At 43.1% G+C, this 26,117-nt stretch overlaps 5 protein-coding genes across 8 annotated transcripts; 2 read left to right on the plus strand and 3 right to left on the minus strand.

The window, feature by feature from the left end:
• Nucleotides 1-53: 53 nt before the first annotated feature.
• On the minus strand, nucleotides 54-2,684 carry LOC108109129 (hairy/enhancer-of-split related with YRPW motif protein). Its single transcript, XM_017217525.2, has 3 exons — nucleotides 2,238-2,684; nucleotides 1,696-1,910; nucleotides 54-1,078 (listed from the first exon to the last, which is right to left on the minus strand). Exons 1-3 carry the CDS (start codon nucleotides 2,489-2,491, stop codon nucleotides 276-278), a joined length of 1,272 nt encoding a protein of 423 aa, XP_017073014.1. The 5' UTR covers nucleotides 2,492-2,684; the 3' UTR covers nucleotides 54-275.
• Nucleotides 2,685-4,767: 2,083 nt separating this feature from the next.
• LOC108109132 (putative uncharacterized protein DDB_G0271606) lies at nucleotides 4,768-6,258 on the minus strand. Its single transcript, XM_017217529.1, has 2 exons — nucleotides 6,068-6,258; nucleotides 4,768-5,872 (listed from the first exon to the last, which is right to left on the minus strand). Exons 1-2 carry the CDS (start codon nucleotides 6,107-6,109, stop codon nucleotides 5,018-5,020), a joined length of 897 nt encoding a protein of 298 aa, XP_017073018.1. The 5' UTR covers nucleotides 6,110-6,258; the 3' UTR covers nucleotides 4,768-5,017.
• Nucleotides 6,259-8,637: 2,379 nt separating this feature from the next.
• LOC108109131 (ornithine decarboxylase 1) lies at nucleotides 8,638-10,525 on the plus strand. The gene is made up of 6 exons (XM_017217528.2): nucleotides 8,638-8,940; nucleotides 9,313-9,470; nucleotides 9,521-9,818; nucleotides 9,877-10,125; nucleotides 10,191-10,259; nucleotides 10,320-10,525. The coding sequence occupies exons 1-6, from the start codon at nucleotides 8,671-8,673 to the stop codon at nucleotides 10,458-10,460; spliced, it is 1,185 nt and encodes a 394-aa protein (XP_017073017.1). The 5' UTR covers nucleotides 8,638-8,670; the 3' UTR covers nucleotides 10,461-10,525.
• A 357-nt stretch (nucleotides 10,526-10,882) lies between these two features.
• On the plus strand, nucleotides 10,883-12,800 carry LOC108109130 (ornithine decarboxylase 2-like). The gene is made up of 6 exons (XM_017217527.1): nucleotides 10,883-11,191; nucleotides 11,583-11,740; nucleotides 11,795-12,092; nucleotides 12,152-12,400; nucleotides 12,501-12,569; nucleotides 12,629-12,800. The coding sequence occupies exons 1-6, from the start codon at nucleotides 10,922-10,924 to the stop codon at nucleotides 12,773-12,775; spliced, it is 1,191 nt and encodes a 396-aa protein (XP_017073016.1). The 5' UTR covers nucleotides 10,883-10,921; the 3' UTR covers nucleotides 12,776-12,800.
• LOC108109128 (leucine-rich repeat-containing G-protein coupled receptor 4) lies at nucleotides 12,789-17,369 on the minus strand. 4 transcript variants are annotated; one of them, XR_001772503.2, is made up of 9 exons: nucleotides 16,730-17,369; nucleotides 16,001-16,541; nucleotides 15,718-15,940; nucleotides 15,525-15,661; nucleotides 15,311-15,463; nucleotides 15,074-15,254; nucleotides 14,872-15,011; nucleotides 14,286-14,802; nucleotides 12,789-14,228 (listed from the first exon to the last, which is right to left on the minus strand). XR_001772503.2 is itself a non-coding variant. In XM_017217524.1 (9 exons), the coding sequence occupies exons 2-9, from the start codon at nucleotides 16,380-16,382 to the stop codon at nucleotides 14,211-14,213; spliced, it is 1,413 nt and encodes a 470-aa protein (XP_017073013.1). In that variant the 5' UTR covers nucleotides 16,383-16,541; nucleotides 16,730-17,369; the 3' UTR covers nucleotides 12,789-14,210. The 4 variants fall into 4 exon arrangements, 3 of the variants coding, with proteins under 3 accessions (XP_017073013.1, XP_017073012.1, XP_017073011.1); XM_017217524.1 differs by having other exon boundaries at nucleotides 14,624-14,802; XM_017217523.1 differs by having other exon boundaries at nucleotides 14,484-14,802.
• Between the last annotated feature and the right edge of the window lie 8,748 nt (nucleotides 17,370-26,117).

A 26,117-nucleotide genomic window follows, 5' to 3' on the forward strand; every position in this document is an offset into this window, starting at 1 on the left:
GAATAAAAAAAACCTTGCTTCTGAAATATATTAAATAAAAAATCTTCTTCATATTCACTTATAAAATTTTGCGTTTATTTACAATAGATTCACAAAAGGTTTCAAATCGTATATAAAATATATTAAATTTGGAGGCTTAAATTATTAGTTAATCTCAAGGTAGTGTTTCTCTCTTTTTTCTCTGTATAGGATCCGAAACTTAAGACTATCACACTTGGTCTGCTCTGACTAGAGGTCCTGTTCTGGTTTTCGTTTTTCACTTAAAGTTTTCCCGATTAATAGGCCATCTCGGCGCCCCAGGGACGATAGGGCTTGGTTCCGTTGGGCGTGGCATATTGCAGGACACTAGAGTTATTGTAGTCCTGGCCTCCGCTTACGGGATACTGAGGAGCGGCACTGTAGCTGAGGCTCTCGGATCCCACGGCTGCCGGACGATTACTGTTGGTCAGCTCTATATAGGTGGGTATCTGCTGCTCCGAATGCACAACGCTGTGATCATGGGTGTAGTGTTGCTGCTGTGCCGGCTGAGGTGTTGTCTGGGTGCGTTGCTGTTGCTGCTGATGTTGCTGTTGCTGCTGGTGTTGCTGTTGCTGCTGTTGCTGTTGTTGCTGCTGTTGCTGTTGCTGGCTGGTGCTTTCGGAGTGAATGTCATGGCTGGGCAGAGAATCAGTTACTCCCGCTCCACTTGTCCGGGATACACTGGTTCGTCCTCCATGTTGCTGTTGCGTTTGCTGGGCAGGCGAGGCACTCAGCGTGGGATAGCTGGATACATAGGCACCCGCATTTGGTGGCGCCGCATATCCCTGGTAAGGAGCCGCAGCACAGTTCGGTTGATATCCGGAGGAAGTAGCAGTGGCAGGGGTCCAGCCACCAGGACTGGCGCAACTCTTCGCCGACAGCTCGCGCTGCTGGACAAAGTACTGCAGGTGGGACATGAGGCGCAGGCGCAGCGGATCCTGTATGTCCATTCCCTCGATTGTGACCAGGTAGCGGGCCACTTCAGCGGCGCACTCGCGGAAACCGATAATGTGGTAGTCCATGGCGACGCGTTGGGGGTCATAGCTAAGCGAGTCGAGAGCTGCAATAAAATAAGAGGAGGTGGAGAAAGTCAATAAGCTGTCTAATCCCGGATAGAGCAAACAATTAAAATCGCTGTTCCCACGCGACATGCATAAAGAACAACCCCTAGTGTCCTTCTACGGGATGAGTAGTGAGGCGGTAATCAGGGGGTGGAAGCCCGCTCCTGTCTGTAGCTTTGTCGAAGTGGTGGTACCACGGCCAGCGTGGGAAGCCCCGAGATTCGAGATTCACTTGGGCGTTGTGGTGGTGGCAGTGCTGCTTTGTTTATGGCAATAATAACTTTCCCACAATTCGACCCTGTTCGGGACAACAGGTCAGGATTGTTTACCCAGATTTGTGATAATTTGCCGCATATTGTAGCGGGTTTTGTTTAAGGATTCTAGTTGGAGTTTTTCCCATAATATAGAATGGTTTTTAGGAGTAATTTGTTTAAGAAGTTTGAAGGATAAAAATGCATTCATTGTTTCATTTTTCGGTAAATTATTATTTTGAATTTTACGGGAGGAGTATTAAGAAATTGATTGATTCATTGATATCCTAACCTATTAGTAACCAGTTAACCCATTAAATTAAATATCTTTAAACATTTAGTTTAACTATAAAATGTACACTTACTTTTAGATTGCAAGCCCTTGAGATGCTCCACGGTCAGCTGAAGGATCTCTGCCTTCTCCAGCTTGGCGGATCCCTGCTTCTCGTAGGCGGTGGGCACCAGGCGCTTAAGTTCGGTGAGCGAGGAGTTAATGCGATCCCTTCGCTTCTTCTCGATCACTCCGCGGCGTTTCTTGCGGCTCATCAGTTGGCAGCTTCCTGATCCACTGGGCGAGATTCTAAAAGCACAATATATAGAAGATTCAGATTTAGTATGCAGGTTTTTTGATAAGTATTTTTCTTAATAAAAAGAAACCATTTTTTTTACTTCGATATGCATATAAGTTTTTATGTAATTATCATAAGTATCCTCGATATTTTGAGTAGTTAATTTAAAATAGTTTAGCTTTTTTGATTCATTGCAAAAATATGTTGGTGCACTCTTTTTAAGCTTGAACTTTATCTATTGAACTTTAAAACTCTCAAATCGGTAGGTCGATTTTATGAATTCGTTTTTTCAGAAAATTCTTGAAATAACACTTTTGTTTTAAATCACGAATACGCACTGTTCTTTGGAGGACTCCTCGGAGTAGAGATCGTCGCAGTCGCTCTCGGAGAGCGTCCGCTTCAGGCTGCTGTGTCCGTGACTTTGGCTGTGACTGTGGCTGTGGTTACTGTGGGCGCTGTGATGACTCTGAGGCGGCGGCACCCAGTGACTCTGGGGGGTAGTGGCAGTGGCGCCGGGCATTACCACTCCGTGTCCAGCGGCGTAGCCCCAGTGGTGCAATGGCGGCGCGTTTACGTGCATGTTGTGATCCATTGTACGTGAGTGTGCGAGTGTTGGCTAGTGTTTAGTTGCTACTGTTTATTTGCTGCTCCTGCGCACTTGACACTTTAGAGTGTTGATGTTGCTGAGCGAATGTTGCGTGTTGCTAGTTGCACTGGCAGCAAGTTGCTAATACAGATGAGGACCGGGCTAACGGAGCTAGTTTTGAGCACGTGACTTATCGTGTGCGCGAACGGCGTTCGACTGATTCTGCAGCACACGTCTAGCGGACGACCTGCCCTCCGCTGCAGCCGCTCAACCCCTTTTTACCGCCTGCGGCTGTCGTCCAATAAGATGCAGCAGCAACCACCCCCTGGCAACGCGTGCTAGCCGGGATTGGGGTAGGAATCATAGGAAATATGTGCCGAGCAGTGATCACTGCCAAGTGAACAAGGGTGTGTGTGCGACAAGGACACACAAAACAAGCCGGCAAATGAGCAAACTTCTGTCATCGATTTCGATTGTATCGCTCCGCGAGCATATATCTGATATAGCCTTTTAGCATCAGTATCAGCAGCAGCAGCATCTGCAGCTTGGCCTCTAAACGGCGCCGTGGGCGACAAACTGGCGACGTCTGTCGTCCACTTGTTCGACGCTGGAGCGCCTGCAGCGGACTATGGAACTCAAACTGGAGCACGCGCCCGAGCAGCCGCCGGTCGTGTGACATCGCGTGGCGCCGTCGAAGCCCCAACAAGTGCAACAGTCGCCGTTGACCTTTATCTTTGGTTCGCAGTGGGCCGTGTGCTGGTGGCCCACACATTTCTAGGTCAGTGTTGGCTCAAGGTTACGCCATCAAGAATCCGGAACGGGAACGACGGCAGGAGCAGGAGCCGAGATAACGGCGACTGGGGAGGCAGGTGACCGAAGTTGACCTAGAAATTGCCAAAAGCAAAATCGATATGTTTGTTTGCCTAGAGTTATGCTAATACCCAAATTTAGCTTTCTGTGTATAATATATGATATTTTGTTTAAGAAATAGTCTATAATATAAATGATTTATGTAATAAATATCTATCTATGAAATATCTGCCTTATATAAAGTCTAATCAAATAAGTTGAAGAACATTAGCGTAAGGGTATCTTTGCCCTTTGAACAAATTTCTGAATAATGATCTTGTATGAATATTAACTGCAAATAAATCATTAAATTTAAATATTAATTTCTTAGAAAGCAAATTTCTTAAACATAAATTTTACACGTTTCACTTTTAGATCAAAGCTTTTTAGCATAAATAAAATCTAGACTGGAAGAGTAGATCTCTCTCATCTCATCTCTCATCTAGATTGACTTGTTCGATAATCCATTTCTATATTCTTTATACAGTTTTGAATATACATATATAGCCATTAAATCATTCCATTCCAAATATATTCTTTAAAGGTCAAATACAAATTCTATTACTTGTTAAATGGTTTGAAGGAAGGCAATGTTGTTGTCTTTTTCTGCTGTATTTTTTGGCTAACAGTAATCGAAATTTTGTCATTTTTACTTTAGTTTTCATCTATTATATATAAATAGTTATATACTCCTATGTTCAGATAACAATTTTTGTTAAGGGTAACAAGCTTTTCATAGTTGGAAACTAACCTATAGCCTGGTTTCTTCTCTTGAGCTTAAACTACGCTACGAACTGGAAGGATATTTTATTAAAAGAATAATCATTTATCCTTATTTGCAACAAAAGCTAAGTATAAAATTTATGAAACAAGAAAATATTTTTCCACTCAACCCACTACTTATGGTTATTTCCCTTCACGCAATCAAAAATATTTCAAAGCAACATTTCTATCCATTTTCTCGATTAATTTCGATTGTCGAGGCGTAAGCTTGATAATAATAACAATGGCGGGCCATATCAATTTCGAAAAAAGTACAACAAAATCGAGAATTGTAAAAAAGTGCTTTTAATTTGATTCGGCATGCTGTCGGTCAGGTTTCAACTGTGGCAAAGCAGCAAAGGGCAAAGTGGGAATGCTTAATGGCCAATGCCAGTGTCAGTGCCAGCGTGGGACAAACTCGGGAATTGGTATAGCCGGAACCCACCCTAATCAAGTGGATGGATAGTGCCGCATATACATTTTCGTATAGCAGCAGCAAGTTGCACCACCGGTGGCTAAGCGAAATCGCAGCCGTGGCTCGTGGGAAAGCCAAACGTCTACGGATTCTCACGAGCGTCCAGCACGTGCGGGTCGTGCGCCGGAATGAATCGATGGGGTGGGGGTGACGACGAACTTTTACTCCCTCCCACCCAGGACAAAGGGCATTCGCATTCTGAAGTGCATTACTCAAGGTATGGAGCCAAAGGAGCGCCGCACACACACATATACACACTTTATTGTTAATGGATATTCTCGAAAACAATTTTCTATAATGAAAATTGCGGTCTACCGACTCAAATACTCGATTACATATTTATATATATATACTCGTATATAGGTAATTCTCACAAGACTGGTTTTCGTGCTCAATCGCTGGACGCAAAGTGGGGTTACAAAGCCGCTGAGTTTCCGTTTCCGGATTCAGAAGCTCCTAAGGCAAAGATTACAATTATTTCCGGCTGCAGCAGTATCATGCCTGTGCAGCTCCAGACTCAGGGGTTCCGTGTCGTCCACCCAGGTCTCAAGGGTACAGGAGCTAGACTGATGGCTGGACTTCTGGGATTGCGAAAGAGATCTGGTGACCGCCGCTGCCTGCCGCCACCTGGTATCGAAATCCTCCCAGCGATCGCAGGTGTCATCGTCCAGGGAGTTGCCATTAATGTCCCACTTGACAATGGGAAAGTCATCATGGGGTGGTTCCATGATCACCACACTATGGTAGTTGCCCTCAAACTTGGAGCCCAGACTGATGCTGCAGGGATGATACCGATTGGCCACTGGAATCCTTTGCTGCTGGTGCTGCACTTGTTGTTTCCTTGGAGTTGCCTGCTGTGGAACAGGCAGTTGGATTTGCTGCTGCTGTTGTTGCTGCTCCAATTGCTCCACCTTCTGCTCTTCCAGCTGCAGATCCAGGCTGGAATTAGAGGGCGTGTGCCGGAGATAGCGCACGTTTTCCTTGTAGTTTACCCGCTCGAATTCAACGCTTATTGGCATGGTGGCCAGAACCTCATAGCTTCCATAGCTCATCATGTACTTCGTCCTTAGATCGTGCTTAGCTTCCGGCTGCAGTTCTTGCATTTCTTTGGCCGAATCCAACGTCGGATTGCATTCACTGAGCTGCAACTCCTCGTAGATGGCCTCCGTTACTTGGCAATTGCTGTTCATATCCAGCTCCAGATCCCGCTGCAAGTCCACCTCCACCTCCTCCTCGTCCACATCCTCCTCGTCCAGCCGCTGCACAAATAGTTGCTTTGAAGTCGAGATCTTGCGCAGAAACTGCAATGTAACGCAAATCGATTGGGATAAACTTAGCGTGAGCAGTCAACACGGCGTATGATTAACGTGCTAAAAAGCACAGGCATGTGAACTCTACTGTTTATTTTCATTCGGTGGCGGTGGCCGCCATCGATTTTTTATTGATTACCCAGTGGCCACAGTGGCCACCCACTCGGGCACCAGACAAAGACTAACCTTCAGACAGGACTTCTTGGTGCGCCTCAGCAAATGCGACATACTGGCCGATGTCTTTGTGTCGCTGCCGGATGTATCCTTCCAAATTGAACGGTGCAATTACAGTGGCTATTGTTGCCCTTCCATCGGAGTTGTGGCAATGAGCCGGGGCATGTGCCTCATCGTTGCTGCAGCCCGTTGGCCTATCCAAACAAAACTGAACAAGGAAGCGTCGAGTCGAATACTCGCAGGTGGAGCAAGGACTTCCCATGCCGTGCTCGTGCTAGATGACTCATGGTAGCGGCACGAGAGTACAGTGAAAAAAGTGAGCACCGGAATAAATTATTCTTGAATTTATATTTAAGATATGTTTTAACGTAATCTTAAATAATAAATTGCTTAGAAAACTGTATTGATAGTGTAAGGGACGATGCTTTGAATACCTTCTTAATGTCTGCATTTGCAAAGTATTTCTCACAGTGTATTGGGGAGCAGTGCAAGCGCCAGCTGAGAGCCTCTGCCGGCACAGGCGCAGTATAATCCAAGCGCACAGATTGGGAATCTCGAGTGGGTCGCCCCTAATGCGGTAATGGCCCGGCTTAGAGCCAACCTTCCCCACCAGATCCGAACCCCTGAACTGAAGGCCCTCGAATAGCCGGTCAAGTGCCTGGGGCGCTACAATGGGCCAAAGGTGAGTCCTGCTCCCTGATTATTATTGTTCGTGTGCCTGATGGGGGCGCCAAGTTGGCGCTGCCATCCATGGCAAGTTTATTATGAAACTATTTCCGGAGAGGGTTGACGCAAAACTTGCGGGAGGTGCTCACATAACTATAGGGAACTTATTTACTATGAGAATTGTGCTATAAATAGTCCTTCAACGCGGTGAATGTTGAGGTGAAAGCGATTTACTAGTTCTTTTGAGGGTTACTTAAGATTGCATAACTTAAATTGTATTTTAAGCCATAGGTAGATTGGAACGTGTAGTTTTTTTTATTTCCTCCGAGGTTTTTCAAATAAATTAATGCTATATTACTTTTATTAAGAAAATATGTTAATTAAAATTGGCGAAAACGTTTCCCCTTCGTGAAAAATCCCTGTATACGCCACTCGTAGTAGTCTAATCTTTTGATCTATTAAAAATATTTCAGCCTGATATCGGAATTTGAGTGACTCAAGTTGTACATTGTATTTGGCTTATCAGCTGTCGTATTTTAAAAAGATTCAACAATGTATTGCCCAGACTCAAATACGATAATGAATTCGTAAAAATAATACAAATTCTTCCTGGTATACGCTAAAAAGGAATGTCTTACTTTGGATTTTACCTGTTAGTTAATAACTTTCTAGAGTTCAATGCTCCCCATAGACCAAAACCAATAAAATGTATTTAAATTTCAAAACAAATGTTATGGGAACTCCTGAGACTGACGACTGAATTAATGACAATCGCATGTAAATTTCCGGCAAATTAAGCAAATGATTTAAATGCATTTAGTTATAAAAAAAAAACGAACCGAAACCAGTTTTACAATTCAGCATGGTAAAAGTGTTTTCCGACTTTAGATTTCGTAGTTTTTGTGAGCACTTTAGAGCCTGTCGTCGATTTGTCACATCACTCAAAGTGAGGAGTGCGCGATGTGGTTTCGGGTTAGTTTTCAAAATGCATCGAAAAGTGGAAAACTGAAATCGAATGAATGATGACACTCGCAGCAAATTGCAATCAAATCGCAATGATTCGGATATATTCGATTCCTTGGCTTTTCGAGCATGACAAGATCCTTTTTCGGCCATCGCTCAATACTTTTGTCTGCGGCTTTTGACAGTTATCATTCTGGGGATTCCAACTCCTTTTTTTTTTCGTTCTAACATCTTCGATGAAGGCCAAAAGGGTGTGCGAAAAAATATATTGATGGGCCTAACCAATTAAAGGTTGATTGATAGGAAGGACACTCCAGCAAGCTGGCGACGAAGAGCGGCAATTGCCAATATCGATTACAAAAGTTAGATTTTAATTTTTAATTGCCCGTTCGGAGAGGCAGTCGAGGGGTTGCACGATGTCTAAATTGGCCAGGACAACAGACCACAACAACCCTCCCCTTCGACACGCACACTTCTATTATTATTATTATTATTATTATTGTCATTGCCGTGGAATTTATTCTAGGGGTGCGTAGGGGTTTGATTGTGATTTCGATTTCAAAGGCGGTGTGAAGTGGCCTGTGTCCTCGGGGCAAGTGTCGATTATGCATGACTCGATGGCCACTCCGGCATTTGGTGTGTTGAAAATTTACATTTTATTAGTTTTACATGTCCGTGCAGCCTCGCGTGGGCATTAAAATTATTTACGATGCCAAATATTGTTGGTTGTAAATTACGCATTCTGGCAAATATTCAGTTTTTGGGTGTTTCGAAGGCAGGAGGGCGAGTAACGGCCGTCTCAATCGCTTGACCTTTTGCCGTTAATTAGAGCCTCATTGTTCCCAGCCGAAGAACGTTTTCGGAGCGTGTTCCCAAATGTTTCGCAAGTCTGTTGAGATTCGGACACAAGTCGTTGGCTGATAACAATTATATTATGGGATTAGCCGGGGGCTTGAGTTCCCCCATTCAGTTGTGATCGGTGCGAGATGGCGAGCGGTACCCCAGAAATCCAATACTACGAGCACGAGCTCAACATCCGTCGGGTAATCGAGCAGTCTGACCTGCAGCATCTGGACGAGGCCCTCAACATTTGCGATCTGTCCAGTGTGGAGCGGAAACTTTGTCTTTGGCAGAAACTTCTTCCCAGGATTAAGCCCTACTACGCCGTCAAGTGCAATGATGATCCTATGGTGGTCAAACTGCTGGTTGAGCTGGGAGCCGGATTCGACTGTGCCTCTAAGAATGAACTCAAACTGGTGGGTCTGTTGTAAAAAATTGTACTATCTCTCTCTTATACTGTGTAGTTAAGAGAGTCATCCTAATCTTTGAAACTCACACGTTCTTAAGCTTGTATATGAGATTTGAGTTGTCTAATCAAAACAGAATATTGAGTATATGTCAATATAATATATTGACGTTTGAAAATATGGGCATTCGTAATGGAATCAAAACACGCTACAATTTATTACTTCTTCTTTGCCTTCTACTCTTGAACTTAGATTACCATTTAGTAATTAAATTCTTGATTGTATAGGAAAATGTATATTGTCTTAGCAACAGATTATCAAACTCTTTCTAATTTTTGTTAAATTTATCAACAAATTCATTTTATTTTATTTAATTATAAGGTCCTGGGCTTCGATGTCGCACCAGAACGTATCATCTTTGCCAATCCCTGTCGTCCTGTTAGTCATCTGGAGTACGCTAAGGAAAACCATGTGGCTAATGGCACCGTGGACAATGAGTTTGAGGTCTACAAACTGCACGCGCACTATCCCAACTCAAAGTATGTATAACTTTGATTCGAAATTTTAGTATTATAATGTTGTATTCCAGCCTGATCGTGAGATTCAAGAGCGAGGCCAAGGAGGCTCAATGTCCACTGGGCGATAAATTTGGCTGCGATGCAGATGTGGATGCTGCAGCCTTAATCCTGCTGGCTAAGTCCTTGGATCTTAAGGTAACCGGCACTAGTTTCCATGTTGGATCCGGATGCAGCGAGCTGGAGGCCTATGATCGGGCAATCAAGAAGGCCAAAAACCTTTTCAAGTTCGGCTCTCTGCTGGGCTATGACATGGATTTTTTGGACATTGGTGGAGGCTTTCCAGGCAGCGATGATGAAAAGTTTGAGAAGGTGGGTCAGAGTAAAATAGTGAAACCAAATCCATTTGAGAAAGAAAAGCTTTTTACAGATAGCCGAGAGTGTTAACACCTCTGTGAAGCGACATTTTCCCGATGAAAGTGTCCAAATAATTGCCGAACCAGGACGCTTCTTTGTGGCCGCTGCTTACACATTGGTCTGCAAGATCCATGCTAAGAGGGAGATTCGTAACGATGCAGGAAAGCTGGACACCGTGATGTACTTCCTAAATGATGGCGTCTATGGATCCTTCAACTGCATTCTCTACGACCATCAAGTGGTGACCGCTGAGCACTATCTGGTAGGATATTAACCCTTAATCATTGGTAGAAGTTTTGCATTATAATCACTTGATTAATCTTAAAGGACGAAGCCGATGCGTTGCCCCAGTTGAAGTCTCTGATTTGGGGACCTAGTTGTGATGGCTTTGATAAGGTAGGATATGAATTCGATTTATAATACAGATATCTTCAGTAGCGCTTCCTAATCCTTCAGATATCGGAGAATCTATTCTTGCCCAACTTGAACCGTGGTGATCTTTTGGGATTCCGCAACATGGGAGCCTACACAATGCCCATAGCCAGTCCATTCAATGGATTTGATGTACCCAAGACCGTGTACTATCGAGCAATATGACTAAACCATTTCACAGAAATAATTAAATCAAAATTCGATGGCTTTTTTAACCATCTATTTTTGAATTTACTATTCTTTTTGTGGGAAAATGAAATCTTTTGATAGGGTGATTAGTATAAAGTATATGATAGGTTAATCAGCAAAGTCGAACTGGCTGTATCTGTGAATCTACATTTGTGTATAATGTATAGTAAAAAGTAAATCATGTATTTATTTTGGTTGTAATAATCAATTAAATGAGGGGCTTAAGAAAGTATGCAATCATTTTGAATGAATATGTTTTTAAAATGTTCATATATGGCTCTAGGTTTACAGCATAAGTTTAGGTTAGGCTTAAAATTTGGCATTGTCATTTCGCTTTTGGGATTTCCGATTTGCTGATAAAGCTAAAAATTTTTGTTGAAAAGACTCTTACTCAGAAACTACCTATTCGCCTACCGATCAGTTGACATCTTTCCGAGATGACGAACGGTTCCCCAAAAATCCAATACTACGAGCACGAGCTCAACATCCGCCAGGTGATCGAGCAGTCCAACTTACAGGATCTCGACCATCCTCTCAACATTTGCGATTTGTCTAATCTGGAAAGGAAGCTTCGCCTCTGGCAGAAACTCATGCCCAGGATAAAACCCCATTATGCAGTTAAGTGCAATGACGATCCAGTGCTGGTTAAGTTTCTGGCGGATCTAGGAACTGGATTCGATTGTGCCTCCAAAAATGAGCTCAAAATGGTAAGACCTTGAAAAATGTCGTTTAACATGAATGCATTGATAAGCCCTTCAAAATTCAAAAATAAAAACATTATTGGGGTAAAGATTAGAACTGAAATCTCTTCACGTGTCTTTTATATTAGAATACATATAGTATATGCGTCTATAATATTTGTCGTCTTTATTATTTTCACAATCACATCTACATTATTATCAGTTGACATATTTTTGTATGCCCTAAAAGTAAACAAACCTAAATAATACACTTTAAAGTTTACCGGTACTGAGAAATTATATAAACGAACTATTATTTTTAGTCACTTTGCTTTGCTTTATTTAATAAATTAAGAGTATTGAGCTTAGCTTACTAAGAGTATAATATGATAGAAATCACTTTGTTTAATATTTTAAGGTCCTAGGTTTTGGGGTTTCCCCAGAGCGTATTATCTTTGCTCATCCTTGTCGTCCAGCTAACCATTTGAAATATGCCAAGGAGCACAAGGTACTCAATGGGACGGTGGATAATGAGTTTGAGATTTACAAGTTGTACAAACACTATCCCGACTCCAAGTAAGTTGCACTAGAAGGTTTTTTTTGGCTTAATGACAAATTTCTTAAATCCAGCATACTCGTGAGATTCAAGAGCGAGGCCAAGAAGGCGCTGTGTCCCTTGGGCGACAAATACGGCTGCAATGCGGAAGAGGATGCCGGAGCACTGATGCTCCTGGCCAAGGCCCTGAAACTAAAGGTAACCGGTACCAGTTTCCATGTGGGATCCGGATGCAGCGAGGTTGAGGCCTTCGATCGGGCCATCGAGAAGGCCGAAAACATTTTTAATTTCGGCGAGCGGATAGGTCATAAAATGGATTTATTGGATATTGGTGGTGGATTTCCAGGCATCGATGATGGGGTGTTCGAGCAGGTGGGTGCAGAAATACCATTTACTTTCCATTAACCTATATAAATATTTATTACTAATAGATAGCTGAAGCTGTTAACACTTCAGTTCAGCTCCGTTTTCCCGATGAACGAGTCCAAATAATTTCCGAACCAGGACGTTTCTTTGTGGAGGCTGCAAACACGTTGATTTGCAAGGTCCATGGTAAGCGGGAGGTTCGCAACAAAGATGGAAAGCTGGAACAAATTATGTATTACCTAAATGATGGCATCTTTGGAGCCTTCGCAGGAATGTTCTACTATCCTGAGGTAGCGACTCCTCAGCCTTTTCTGGTAAGCTAATGTCGTACCTCCATCTCATTTTTTATGTTTTTTTTATGTAATATCTTTTAATATTCATATTACTATTAATGAATTCAAATGAAATTCCTAGGATAACGCCGAAACCTTGCCAAAGTTCAAGTCATTGATTTGGGGTCCCAGCTGCGATGCCTTGGATAAGGTTAGTTAAAGTATTTTTGAATCATTCCACATGATTGTAATGTTCTTCTTAACCTTAAGCTATTGGGGGACTTCTTATTACCCAACTTGAACTGCGGCGATCTTTTGGGATTCGTCAACATGGGCGCCTACACTTTGCCCCTTGCCAGTCCCTTCAATGGATTCGATGTGCCAGAGACGAGATACTTCCAAGAGAAGCCAAAATAAAGTAAACGATTGCTTGCATTTGTAACCAACATGGATTCTTTATTAGTTAGATTCTCAGATTGTTCCCGTGGGGGGAACTAGTGCTCACATGGAGAGCATTATGCAAGCCCAGCTTTCGATGGGGTTCATTGTTAGTAATATTTTGAAAAGAACAGCTCTAGCCAAAGGAAACTGACCCGAATCGGTGGTGCGGCGTATTCTCTTGAAAATATTTCCGATTGCCGCAACCGCTACCGTTGCACCACCGCCCACCAATGGGTGGCTACTGACCCAAGCCGCCGGTTGGTTGGGCGATAGGAACGGTAGCGATAGCGGTCAAATCAGGGTGTTAGTGTTAATAGCTAATCGAATTATAACTCAGTTTTGCATAGACATAATTGAAAAGGTACGTATGTATGTGTGTATAAAAGTATATGTATAAAAAATTTCAAAAATTCCTCTCTGCATATACATACAATTGCTTAATTCTCTTTTCCCTCGTAAATATCAAACTTTCCAGATGCCTCAAAAATGTAAGTAAATTCTATAAAATGTCACTATCTTAGCAGTGTCGAGCCTTCCGAGTGTTTTACTACTGGGAGCTCTTGATATGTCACGATATAATATAACAATATAACGATATATATTCCCGATTTGTTCGGTTAATGGGACTGGGATTGGGCTTGGGATTGGTATTGGTATTGGGTGAGTACTTGCCCCTTGTTCATGGCAATAAAGAGTACAAACTACTTATTCCATAATCAGTTCTTGGTGATTGATGCAAATGAATTTTCTTAATTTCTCTTGTGTTTTCCCTCCGTTTCGCCTTGCCTCTGGCACCCAAAGTGCGGAGCCAGAATGTTTCATTGTTGATTTGTATATAATAAGAATGGGATTACATTGAACGCGAAGAATTTCGGCTGGATTAGATGGGTTGGGTGCAGAAGGAAGGTGTGGAAACAGGTGAGGGGGCTACGAAACGCTTTAGTAATGATTGTATCTCACAACACCGACGACAAGACGACGATAGACTACACATAATAAATGGGTATCCCGTATCCGTAGATTAACGCGCATAACAACAAAGATCCTCGCTTAAACGTAACAATTTTCGGTTGATATGTTTGAGTTTCATTTTGGTTTACCTCTGCAGGTGCACTGGTGCCTAAATCAAGCCTTACATCTAAGCTAATGTCCGTTAACAATTAAATATCTCCACAATGCTGACCCATCTCGATCAGCACATATCCCTTCGAGTCGAGCTACTGTGCAAGTCTGCAGTCTGCAGTGGAGTGGATTGGATTGAAGTGGAGTTTGGATTGGATGTTGGTGTTGCCGCTGCAGGTGCGTCAGTTTAACAAGGTGGCTTGGGAGACATAATCTTGCTGCGCTGCTGACTTGCTGATGGTTCGAAAAGCGTGCTTTCTGAGTCTAATTATTGGCAGAGTTGCATAATTCACGGATTCTCTATAATCTATAAGAAAACATACAGTACAACAACACAGAAATGGTTTTGCAGACGTAGACATACGAATGGTCTGTGATCTTGGGTCTGGGTTAGCTTTTTGCTGCTTTTTGGGTCTTTATCTTGATATCTTGAAAACCGAATCAAATCAAATGGAACGAATTGGGGGGATGACCGCACTTCTACTTTCTATCACTGATCACTGATGAACCGAGTCTGAGGCTAGGTCTGGGGGTTGGAACTGAAACTGAAGCTGAAACTGACCCACATAGAACATCGCGTCTAGCTGGACAGATGCGGCTTTAGACGCTAGTCAGAAAGGCCACGCTACACACGGCAATCTGGGCCAGGATGTTCACTTGCAGGATCCGCATCAGACCGCCGCTGGTGGGCGAGGGACTCACATTGAGGCCGGCGCAGTGCATCTTCTCGGTGGGCATGGCCTGCACGAAGTACTCGCGGTTGTCCAGCGACATGTGGCACATCGGCTTCTTCTTCTGCGACATTTCGTCGTCCTTGTTCTTTAGGTCCTCCAGCAATTTGGGGAACCAGGTCAGCTCGCATGAGCAGTTCAGCGGGTTATCTATATTAAAGATTTAGATTATGGTTTAAATTGATAAATAGTGTTTAATTTGAAGTGCCCATGACTTGCCGGTGATATCGATGATGCGGAGGGTATCAATCACCGGCTCCATTATGTCCTGCGGAATGCGCTGTAGCTTGTTGTTTTGCAGGTTCAGCGTCTCCAGCGAGTTCAGATTCTCGAACAGAAGACTGGGCAGAACCTTGATGCTAATCAAAACAAAAATCCGGTTTTTATCTTTTTGCTATATAAAATCGAAGGCATATCTTACTCGTTCTTTTGGAGATTGAGGAAAGTAAGTGAATCTCCGAATCCGGTGAAGGCATCTTCGGGCAGAACATTGATATTGTTATTGCGCAAGTCCAAGTGGCGAAGGCGATGCAATGGACGCAGTGCTTCACTCGGAATAGTGTGGATTTGGTTGTCCCCCAGGCGCAGATACTGGAGGTTCTCTGTGGACATAGAATGGGAATAAAACAGGTAAAATACAAATCAGAAAATAACATACCCTCCAGCCCCTTGAAGGCATCCTTGTCAACAGCACTGATCTTATTGCCCTCAAGCTCCAAGGAGTTCAGCTGGTTGAGGTGGCTAAAGACATTGGCAGGCACGGTGGTGATCATGTTGTGGGCCAATATCAATGAGTCCAAGCTCTGCAGACCTGTGGGAAATGTTACAAAATTTCAATATTTGGACAATCTATGCAACTTCACAATAATCACCTTCGAAATCGCCTGCGCTGATGGAGCGGATCTTGTTCTCTTGGATCTCCAGTTTTTTCAGGGTGGACAGAATGGAAAGAGCTTTGTGCGGAATAGTGGTCAGATCGTTGCCACCCAGATTAAGCCGCTTTATTTTGCTGAAAGTAGAGTTTTTGTAAATAAGTTGTTCTAACTAAAATATTTTCCAGCTTACTCCTCGAGTCCCCGGAAAGCATCGGGTTCGATCTGTGTGATCTTGTTTTCGTAGAGCGTCAGGATCTCTAGGGTCTCCATTCCAGAAAAGGCATTGTCGTGGATCGAGGTGATTTTGTTGTGATTCAGATTGAGGATCAACAGGTGGAACAGATGCTTCAGTGCCTGCGATGGTACAACTTTCATTTGGTTCAGAGACACATCTAGCTGAGTCAGTCCCGTGCCTATAGGAAGATTAAGCAAACGTGAGATATTAGAACTTCAACTGGAGTCCAGCTATTTACCAAGCGAGCTAAGAGCATTCTCCTCGATGGTGGCCAGGCTGCTGTTGTGAATGGTCAGATGACGAATGTCCAGGGCGAGGAAGACGAAGCCCTGCAGCTTGGGTAGATTATTGTGTCGCAGCTTTAGGTAGAAGATGATGGGACTCTTGCCCTTTAGTGTGCCCATCGACTTGGTGATGTGCGCCAGATCGGTGGTCTCGCACATGATATCCAGACCATTCTTTTTCACCGTGCAGACACAGGGCGCTATCTCGTTCTGCTCCGGGCAAACCTGAGGCTGCGGCGGTCCCTGACCGCTCACCTGGCCCATCATCAGCACCTGCAGCAGTAGCACCACAGCCACCGCCACCGTGTGTCCCAATTGCAGCTGAAGTCTGGCCATGCTGAACACCTGCTGGTGGTTTGCGATTTCGTTTGGGTAGGTGGACTGTGTGAGTGAAGGATATGGAATATCCCGAGATGTAAGCGAAGAGTTAAAGTTGTGACTGGTCGAGATTACCGATGTTGATGAATGCTATCTACAATGGCTATTGCCGTAGCCCTGTGTGCGAAAGGAGAATAGATGAATTAGGGGATTTCAATTAGGCGCACAATGCGCGATTTTATTTGGGTTGTGTGCCCGCGGATTAAATATAAATTGCCCGCAATTGAGCTGTCCGTCCGGGTGCTGGTGCTGGTGCTACTTCTCCTTCTTCTTCTTCTCCTCTCCAATCTCCGGCTCTCTCTCACCTAAATGGTTTGTCCGTCCGCGGCTGGCGAGTGCCAAATGAAACATGCCTCCAGTGCCTCCGAGATGCAACAAATCCGCCAGGCTCTCCTTCTCTCTTTTGATTATGTGGAGCAGCTGGAGTCGGAGTCGAACTGCCGCACGCTCTCTTTGTTTTTTTTGGGGTGGCTATGGGGCGTATGCGTAATGGCTATGTGTGCCAACTGGGTTAGTGTGTGTGTATAACGATGTAACGGAAAATCGATAAGGCGACGTCGAGAGGTTGTTGAATGGCACGTTTGTTTGTATTTGTTGCTTCGCTTCTAACTAATTCAACAGTCCTCGAATGAGCCTTCTTCTGTTCCTTTTCTCTGCCCAGTATCGAATCGATGTGCTGGCACGTCGCTTTCTCCAATGCTTTTCCACTGAATTCCGTTACATCCACACACAAAAAAGGCGAGCCAGGTTCCGTCTAGTGGCTATTATCGCTCTGCCAGGCTTTTCTTAGCCCTTCGATGCAGTATATCAATACTGTTGCATTCTCTGCGGATTTCCACTGGCAAGCCCTCCCGAATCCTGAATCCAGAATCGGAAAATATTTGAAAACGGTTCGAAGCGTAAGTTGATGGAAAATGAAGCACGTTTGGTTGGCAAAACCGACGATTGCGGACTGAGAGCACTCAGCGTGAAATTGAATATAACATCACGGTTAGTTCTCGGGGGTGGCTTAAGCTTTCCGAAGCTCTGCGAAAGCTGCACCTCTAAACACTCTCTTAGTGGCTCCTACTACAAAAATCAGTTTAGTTATCAATCGTTAGAATCAGTCGTATTCAATGTATGCATTGACAATCGAATGAACTATGATCTTTGATTAAACAATGTAGAAAATGATTTTAATAAATGACGCACGTAATGTTTTTTCAAAATTATGCAAAAATATTTTCATTTACTTACTGTTATACGAGGATTTTTCTTAGTATTCATGATTTGATAATATTTTATATTGAGTTAAATATAAAATTCTACACCTTTTCCATTTTAATACGTTTACATACGAAATACTAAGTTTGCTAGGTAGACATATATCTTTTCTGATAAAGTTGAACATTTTTTCGTATATCAAATAACATGATATTTTTTCAAACGGATAACGGGTATAAAATTAAGTCAGTTGGCAACGCGAACATTTGTATTTAAGCGCCCCCTATGAGAATTTCCAGGAACTGCGCTGCTGGGCCGACCCCTGGCGGATATACTGTTACCTTCTTGATAAACTGCTTTAAAAACTGCTTTCTTGTTATTGAAATTTTAATGTTGGGCGACCTCTAGCGGACATACATTTTTAACTGCTTTTCAAACTGCTTCCATGGTAATGTAAATAAATTGTTAATGCTGCTGTTAGTATTTATGTTATCTCGGCTGCTATAGTATATTTTCCCTGTTATCTTGGATGTTATAGCTGCTGTTATAGCTGCTGTCATTAATGCTGTTAAGGATGCAGTTAAAACAGCTACACAAACTGCTTGCATTTTTATTTAGAGTATTAGACAAATTTTTTAAAAATCTCATTGGAAAAGAAAATTTTCTTCTTTTCTTCTTAAATTTTTTTTTCTTTATAAAGAAAAATGTAATCTTGATTTTGGTCACATAAATAAATAAAGTTTTTATTTATAAAATCTGTAATATCTTACAATACCCTTTACTTTGATATTAACTAATAACACTATAAGTTTTATTTGCATACCAGCTTCAGTTTTTATATAAAATAATAATTTTTTCGGTTGAAGAATATTAAGAAAATATCTTAAAAATAATGCAGAAAATAAAAATTAAAAAAAAAAACATCTAATGCTCTAAAACCAATCGGGTTGTGTATCAGCAATTTGATAAACCTGGTTCAGAGAATGTGTCATGTTATTGAGCCCAACTTTCACTGCGCCAGCTGACTGCTCCAGCAGAATATCCTTTGATGACAATCCTGATCGGGTTACAACAGCACGTGGGCGTAATTTTCTCGCAATTAGGATGCGATTATCATAATATGAGCGAGCGTTGTCGAAAGGGTAATTGAAGAAGAGAAGGACCAGCTCAACCCATTCCCATTCCCCAATTGCAGCGGGGATCCTTTTGGCCTGCCGCATGGCCACGTGCCCGCAAGACGCCTCCAGCCGGCAGAAAGTTTCAATTTGATATTCCTTTGGCCAGAAGGCAAGCATCTTGGGGTTGTTCCTGGGCCCGAGCCCTGGATTAAGTTCGATTCCGACTCTGTGGCACTGTGGCTTCTGACGCCGACAAGAGGTTGTGATGTGCGGGCGGAATCCGCATCAGCATAAGGTCGGACTTTGGATATGACAAAGTGCAAAATCCTTTACACTTTGAAGACTGATTGACTTCTTATCCTTGAATGGATTTGAATGGAAATTGTGTTTCACTTTCCTTCGGCACGGTGGCTAATGGCGGGGTGTGCTATGCCAGTGTGAGTCCTATATAAACAAACGGAAGATAATCAAGATGTAAAACACAATCCGGTGCGGGGCAGGGGGTGGTCTTGCCTCGCCGGCTGTAATTCAAAACCAAACAAAACCGTTGAGGAATCAAAAGGCAAAGCGATGGCAAATTACAGCGTTACAGTTGCAGTTGCCTCAGAAAAATGGGGTTGGGGCACGGTTGGGAAAGCGTCGCTGAAAAATTGTGAAGCGGAATTTCGCAATTTCACTTTGTACTTGGAAAACTGTTATTAACTTAATGAAGGAGTGTTGTGCGCCACATTTACCTGACACGTGATTCGGAGTGAACCGGAAGCTGAGGGTCCCACAAAGGAGCTGGGCCCCTTCACCTTTCTATACTCACTTTTTTTTCGGTATTTTCTTATATTGTGGAAGTGCGTTAAGTACTCAACTTGGGGAATATATTTAACATGCTGTAAATGGTGTCGCTTTGTAGGAAGTATTTCAGACTTCCCGTCTTTAAAATATAGATATTCTTATAAAAAGTAATTACAGAAAAAAGTATTCCAGAATGCCAAGCCAAACACATATATAATAATGCAATATTTATTCTTAACCAACAATTATTCAATTTGTTTCGAATGTTGTTTATTATCCCATTTACTAGTAGATGATCTATGTTTAACGATCAGTAAAAATGAATTAAAATTATAACTTACATATCAAGACCAATTAAATTTGTAAAGATTGTACTTCTTCCCTTGAATAATAAATGTCACTTTTAATCGCTTAATTTTAATTGCATGAAAGTAATAAATTAAGCAATTGCGCTTAATCAATATAACCAAGTTTTTTGAGTCCCTTGTAAGTAGGTGCCTAATTGGGTTATACGAGTATCTATTCTGCAAACTTTGAGCTGCCTTCCTGCAGATTTAACAGCAGCTAACAAACCAAATCCGTCGGCTGCTGTAATTAAGACAAAAGGATCTCGAACCCCTCCAACCCCAGCCCAGCACCTAGCACCACTCCTTCGGAACCGACACATGTGCGTTGGGAACCCACTATGCGAGTATATATAGTCACCATGTAACCGTATCTTTGCATTGGCGCTCAGATGAAGCTCATCTGGCAAAGTGGCAGGTTAAGTAAACAGTTTCATTGTGCGAATTCAATTAAAATTTATTCAAAATACGTCAACGGCAGCTACTCAAAGCTGCTACTTCTGCCGCAGAACGCTGCTGCTGCGCTGCGGCAACAAAGTATGAAAGTATCTGTGAGATACATTCTATGTACCGCTCTCTCTCTCTCTGTTCCCCTCTCTTCCTCGCTGCGGCTGCCATTGGCAAAAGGGGGCGTGGCAAAACCCAGTTAACGCCCCACTCGAAGTGGAAGTGAGACAACCGTATGGTGAAGGGCTGAATGTATATACGCTTACAAAGTATCTGTGTGAGCAGTGAACTGGGTGTAGTGTGCGTGCGTGTGCCACTTGTTTGTTGCTGTAACTGCTGTCTTGGCAAGTGGTGTAAATGGCAATTTGTCGACGGACGACGAACGACGGACCGAAATCGCCCCCGCACACGGTAGCCGTAGATAAAGCGTCGCGCTGACAGCCGCTCTTTCTCGCTGGCATTGGCATTCAGCTCGGCTTTTGGCCTGGCCCGCTCATTTCTGCCATATCATCGCCGTCATCATCACCACGATCATCACGATACCCCACCTCCATACCCACCTGCCCCTATCTTTCATCTTCCCCCTCTCGTCATCATCGCACTAAAAAAGTATCTTATTATCCCTTTGTGCCAGAAAACACTGGCGCAGACACCACCTACCTGTGTTCTCGGTCAACCCATTTGGAAGCCCTTCATTCTCTCTCCCTCTTAGAGTAATAAATATATAAAAATATAACTTAAACTGAATAGAATGAGTACTATATTTTAGTAGAATATTTGATAAAAACTATGTAAGGTTATACCAAATGAAATATAACTTTATTATTAAAGTAAAGTAATATTTTTATGTTCTCTCCTCTGTCAATATTTCAAAATCTAATTTAAATCGATTATTTATTTAACAGCATCCACTCGTATTGTACGAATTATATGAATATTATATAGTATTAAATAACCTATTAGTATACCCCATATAATCATTATAAAGTGCTATAAAAATAATCATTGTGTTCCCAAAACGGAAACTATCCGAGCGTGTTTAAAGCTCTTTAAAAAAACATCCTTCCGATGCGATTTGTCCGGTCCAAAGGACATTGCCGGTGACAAGACCAACAATGGCGAGTCCAGCCCTCTCTATGACATTGATGGGCATTGACGATGATGCTGATGCTGATGGTGATGGTGATGGCAATGGTGATGGTGATCATCATCAGTGCTGGGAATGTGGCAGGGAATGACGATGAAATAACAAGGAGGAACGACATTTCCAGCTAACGAATTCAATTGAGTTGAATTTTTCATTTAAGGTTTATTTAACTTTTTTATTCCATTTCCAAGCAGCCGAGCAGGAAGAGCCGGCCGCAGGGATTCACACACAGCGCTTGAGATGTGATTCGATGCCATGGGATGATGTGCGATGAGATGAGATGAGATGAGATGAGATGATGTGATGCGATGAGGCGAGGTGGTGGTGAGGAAGCATATGAATGCGGATAGTGCCCATGGATATGGATGGATGTGCGACTGTGCCAATGGCGGCAGCTGGGCCGAACACTCCAGTACACACACATACATATACACAATCGTACAGACAAACGCAAATGAATTTATGCCTAATGGCGGGATTGTTGTACTACTTTTTGCCCCTCCGCTGTTGCCGCTGCTGCTGCCGTTGCCACATCGCATTGTTGTACTGTGTCGCTGTCAATATTGAGCTTGATTATTAAATGACACATTATGTGATTTCCAACATGTTCACTGGCCACCGAGGACCGGGGCGACTGAGTGTGGAGTGGAGTGACGGACCCAGTTCCCACTTCAAGCTCTCGATTCAAAAGGAAACCCGAATGGGCGTCATCCCGGTCCATCTGTTCGACCCATCCGCAGAGCAGCCAGTTACATGGCATGGAAGTCATTTTGTAGCACATCAAGTACGTGAGCTGATTGCAATTGTGAAAAGCTGACGGCAGTGGGGGTTGAGCATGTAGAGGGGGAGTACGAATTCTAGGGAGTAGAGCACTTGCCAGGGGGTCACGTAGAGAGATCTCAGCTGGATTGGAACTTTCCAAAATCAATGATGATATATACAGATGCGGTATCAAATGTTCCAAAACAGGTTGTCAATTCTTCTTAATATGTAATTAAGTAAATTAAGTAAGTCAGTTCTTCTTAATATCAGCTTCTCTCTCTAAAATTATACTATATACTTTATATATAGTATTGACTCTCGAAAGCCCCCTCTAGTAAAAACCAACTACGTCTCTGGCCAGTGAATTTGTAATGTTTTCTTTTGGAAATGGCGTCGCCGGGGCGTTAGAAACCACTCCCATTCCACCCGCCGCCCACTTTGAAAAGCAAACCACCCCGAGTGGCAACAGAAGCAGAAATGCCACAAAAGCCGTGTTAGCCTAACACTCCGCAAAAGGCCCTGCCCAGAACTCAGAGCCCAGTTCAAACTTTGCAATACAAATAAATTGAAATTGCGCACATTATATGCATGTTCCCGGTGGCAGGCTTACGCCCTTGGAAAAGGCAATGCAATGGCAGCCGCCCGACCAGCCAGCCACATTAAATGGCAACAATTTGCCACCGCCTGCCTGCTTTCAGATCCTGCCCAACGGGTCACAGGCGAAACGCCTATTGTGCGCCATAATGAAATTAAAAAATCAGTTACTGTTGTGCCGAATTTCGGGGAAGGCAATGCCAGGGGATAGGTACATTATGCCATTAGCAGAGCCCTGCCAGCCATACAAAGCCCAAATACAATAAATTCCATTCACAGAGAAGAAATCAGGAAAAAATAGAAATAAGGTGGCGCAAGAATTGCCCTATTTGCCCCTGCCACTGCCCCTTTTTGAACAGCAGTTGGTTCCATTTTGAGTTCGAATTACAGCATTTGGCATAATCTGAAACCCAGTCGGAGCCCACCGACTACAACGGATGAGTCAATTTACATAGTCCAGACTATCGGGGTGGTCGCCTTCCCATATTTAGTTAGGGGTTAGTTTTTAGGGAAAGACTTATGTTACCATATTTGTAAAAATTAACAAAGCTAATTATGATAATCCTCAAGTTTATTAATAGGTGATGAGGATGTAGTTTCTGGAACATATAGGATTGGGTTTTGATGGAAATTTAAAACAGCTGCCTTGTGGTTTTATAAAAAAATTTATCATGTTTGTTAAAATGAGATGTTAGGAAGCATATATAGTCTTTACCTATGAAAAACTTATTCCTGTCGTTCATTGAAAGGTCTTTTTAATTTAAAATTCTTAAATTTAAATGTCTTTTAGATCTTTTCAAATCCCAAAGCAGCTGTTTAGAACGAAAAACGCTGTTTCATTTTCTATCTTCCTTGTTACCACAAATCTCCTAAAGAATCCTACACCTCATCTCAAATGGCCAAAGATTTTGTGACTTTGATAGTGGACTCCTCTCTTTCCTCTCGTTTTACTGCCTTTTGGCCACATCCTTCTTCGTGATTAGTTTACGGCTTTGGAATTTGATTTGTTTTTCTTTCTCTCCATGTTTTCAAATTTCATTTTTTCATCTTCTATTTTCAGCAGGACGATGTTATCAATCGATTGACTTGGACTCCTCCGCATCTGTGGCTTTGGCTCATTTCCGTTTTGGGTTTGGAGTCAATAAGGAAACCAAGTTGGCCCGGATCCAATTGCTATAATCCGGGGCTGGCTGGGGAGAAAGTGGCTGGCCAAAGCGGCGACAACGGCAAATGCAATCAAATGCGTTTAATTTCATTGCTGGCCCAATGTTAATTACAATATTATGACAGTTCTGCGGCTCGCGATGAATAATTATCACCTCATAAATTGCGACAAACCGCAAGGCGGCATTTACACATGGCCAGTAGCCTCTGCTCGAGCTCGAGTTTAAGACCGGGACTCTAGAGTTGAGAGTCGGACCCGAACCCGGGTCGCCCGATGGCCAATGATTAATCGCCCAAGTTAGTTGAGTCGCTGCCGCCAACTGCAATCAACGGGCCACAGACCCGTGGGCTCTAGAGGTGCCAGCGTGATGGGTAGTTCTATAATGTTAATCTCGTGAGTCACGATGGGTTTTCAAAGTTATTAACTTATGGGTGATATTAAAGTAAACTAATGTATTTAAAGAGTATACGTTATAGTCATAAGTCCATTAAATTTAAGTTAAGGCTTAAAAGGATCTTAATGACCCTTTATATTATCATGTCTTCTGAAGGAAGGTGTGTTTTAAGATGGTCTACCCTTAATACCATAGATATTTTTTAATTTTTACTATAAGTTCATCATATAAAAGAAATAACTATCTAAGCAGGGGTCCAATTTCCCTGTTGATTCTTCTAAAAGTAAAATGATATATTATAATAGTAAATGTTATGAAAGAAGTAAGCACTTCTAATTCCTAACGACATTCTCACGTTAACATCTCAGAGCTATCTGTTTTGACCTGGCCAACACTTGGGTCCGCTGCCCCCACCTCCACTCCACTTGAATCCACGCCGTCCACTCGACTTGGCCGCGCCCAACGTAAATGTTGTGAAAAGCAAATCTAATTACGCGAATGCTCGTCGACTATTTGAAAATGGGCAATTCCTCAAGATACTTATCTAATTAATAGCCCGGCAGCGGTTAAGGCTATGTGGCACAGTTCCATTTCGATTCCATTCACAAGTCAGCGCCGCCGCGGACCACTCCTAATGAGCGGGGTGGCCAAGAACAATGGACCTCTGGATATGGCCGAGGTGATCGCTCCCTCTTGCCAAAAAATAAAGAACACAGAAAAACGGTGAAAAACAAAAGCGGCTCCGCTGGGTGGGCGTTACGACAATTTATATGTATTTTTTTTCACGTAGGAAGGGGGGTACAAAGTGCGGTGGTAATGTCAACAAAGCGTTCGTTCCCGTTCAATTAAGCGGAGCGAGAGAGTCAAGAGACCCGCTATCTCCATCTTGGTCCCCCAAGGGGAATGGTAATGGGAATTACCCGAGAAACAAAGGCAATCAACGGCAATTGACGGAGCGAGATGGCAGAGGCACTGGTCGTTGGAGAGGGACGGAGAGAGCCACAGCAATAAGTGGTGCGCAGGCGCATCGAATTAAGCTCATTGCGCATTTGACGCGCTGTTTGACGTTTCCTTTGTGCGCCAGCTGAGGAGCAGAGGAGCGGAGGAGCAGGGGGCAGGAGAGGAGGAGTGGAAGGGATCATTAATTGACACTCCACCTCTAGCTCGTCAACGGCTAGTTTATAATTGTGCGCTCTTCTTTGCCAAGTACAGTCAATACTCGATTGAACATCTGTTGAAGATAGATGAGTTGAATCTACAATATGCTTCTTTCCGAAAGTGGCCCCTGTTTCTTCAACTTCTTCATTTTCTGGCTGAAAAAGGTCTGAGCCTAACAATCCCATCTAGCTAACCCAGTTAGCTTTCACTGTACTCTGATGCCTTTCCTCACAAACGATCGACGGGCACATGCAAAACCAGAGCAAGAGCATCGATCATTAGTGGTGATTACTTGGAGTATGCACGGTATAATGATGCTTTTTAGCACCGATTAAGACAATCCGAGCTGGCAGGCAGCAGCTATCGCAGTAATTATCCACTTAGCGCTTGTTAGACAACCCCGATTCCGATTCCGATTCTCATGGCAGCGAAATGTCAATCGAATTGATGAATGTGCTCCCAGGTTGATTTGATGGAGTCCCCCGCCAGCTTCCATTCTACCAATCTCTCTCTTCTATAAACGAAGCCTCCACATGCATAATTTATATATATTTATGGGCAGCAGTATCGCTTCC

This window comes from Drosophila eugracilis, unplaced genomic scaffold (assembly GCF_018153835.1).
Source record: "Drosophila eugracilis isolate 14026-0451.02 unplaced genomic scaffold, ASM1815383v1 contig_1765, whole genome shotgun sequence".
Taxonomy (NCBI): domain Eukaryota; kingdom Metazoa; phylum Arthropoda; class Insecta; order Diptera; family Drosophilidae; genus Drosophila; species Drosophila eugracilis.

Coding starts and splice junctions, on each gene's coding strand:
- LOC108109129 (XM_017217525.2), bottom strand. CDS start 2,491: ATGGATCACAACATGCACGTAAACGCGCCGCCATTGCACCACTGGGGC. Junction 1,911..2,237: donor GAGGAGTCCTCCAAAGAACA/GTGCGTATTCGT, acceptor TTGTGCTTTTAG/AATCTCGCCCAGTGGATCAG. Junction 1,079..1,695: donor CAAGGGCTTGCAATCTAAAA/GTAAGTGTACAT, acceptor ATTTTATTGCAG/CTCTCGACTCGCTTAGCTAT.
- LOC108109132 (XM_017217529.1), bottom strand. CDS start 6,109: ATGTCGCATTTGCTGAGGCGCACCAAGAAGTCCTGTCTGAAG. Junction 5,873..6,067: donor CCAAGAAGTCCTGTCTGAAG/GTTAGTCTTTGT, acceptor GTTACATTGCAG/TTTCTGCGCAAGATCTCGAC.
- LOC108109131 (XM_017217528.2), top strand. CDS start 8,671: ATGGCGAGCGGTACCCCAGAAATCCAATACTACGAGCACGAGCTCAAC. Junction 9,819..9,876: donor ATGATGAAAAGTTTGAGAAG/GTGGGTCAGAGT, acceptor AGCTTTTTACAG/ATAGCCGAGAGTGTTAACAC. Junction 10,126..10,190: donor TGACCGCTGAGCACTATCTG/GTAGGATATTAA, acceptor TTAATCTTAAAG/GACGAAGCCGATGCGTTGCC.
- LOC108109130 (XM_017217527.1), top strand. CDS start 10,922: ATGACGAACGGTTCCCCAAAAATCCAATACTACGAGCACGAGCTCAAC. Junction 11,192..11,582: donor CCAAAAATGAGCTCAAAATG/GTAAGACCTTGA, acceptor TAATATTTTAAG/GTCCTAGGTTTTGGGGTTTC. Junction 11,741..11,794: donor AAACACTATCCCGACTCCAA/GTAAGTTGCACT, acceptor TCTTAAATCCAG/CATACTCGTGAGATTCAAGA.
- LOC108109128 (XM_017217523.1), bottom strand. CDS start 16,382: ATGGCCAGACTTCAGCTGCAATTGGGACACACGGTGGCGGTGGCTGTG. Junction 15,941..16,000: donor GAATGCTCTTAGCTCGCTTG/GTAAATAGCTGG, acceptor ATCTTCCTATAG/GCACGGGACTGACTCAGCTA. Junction 15,255..15,310: donor TGCCTTCAAGGGGCTGGAGG/GTATGTTATTTT, acceptor CTATGTCCACAG/AGAACCTCCAGTATCTGCGC.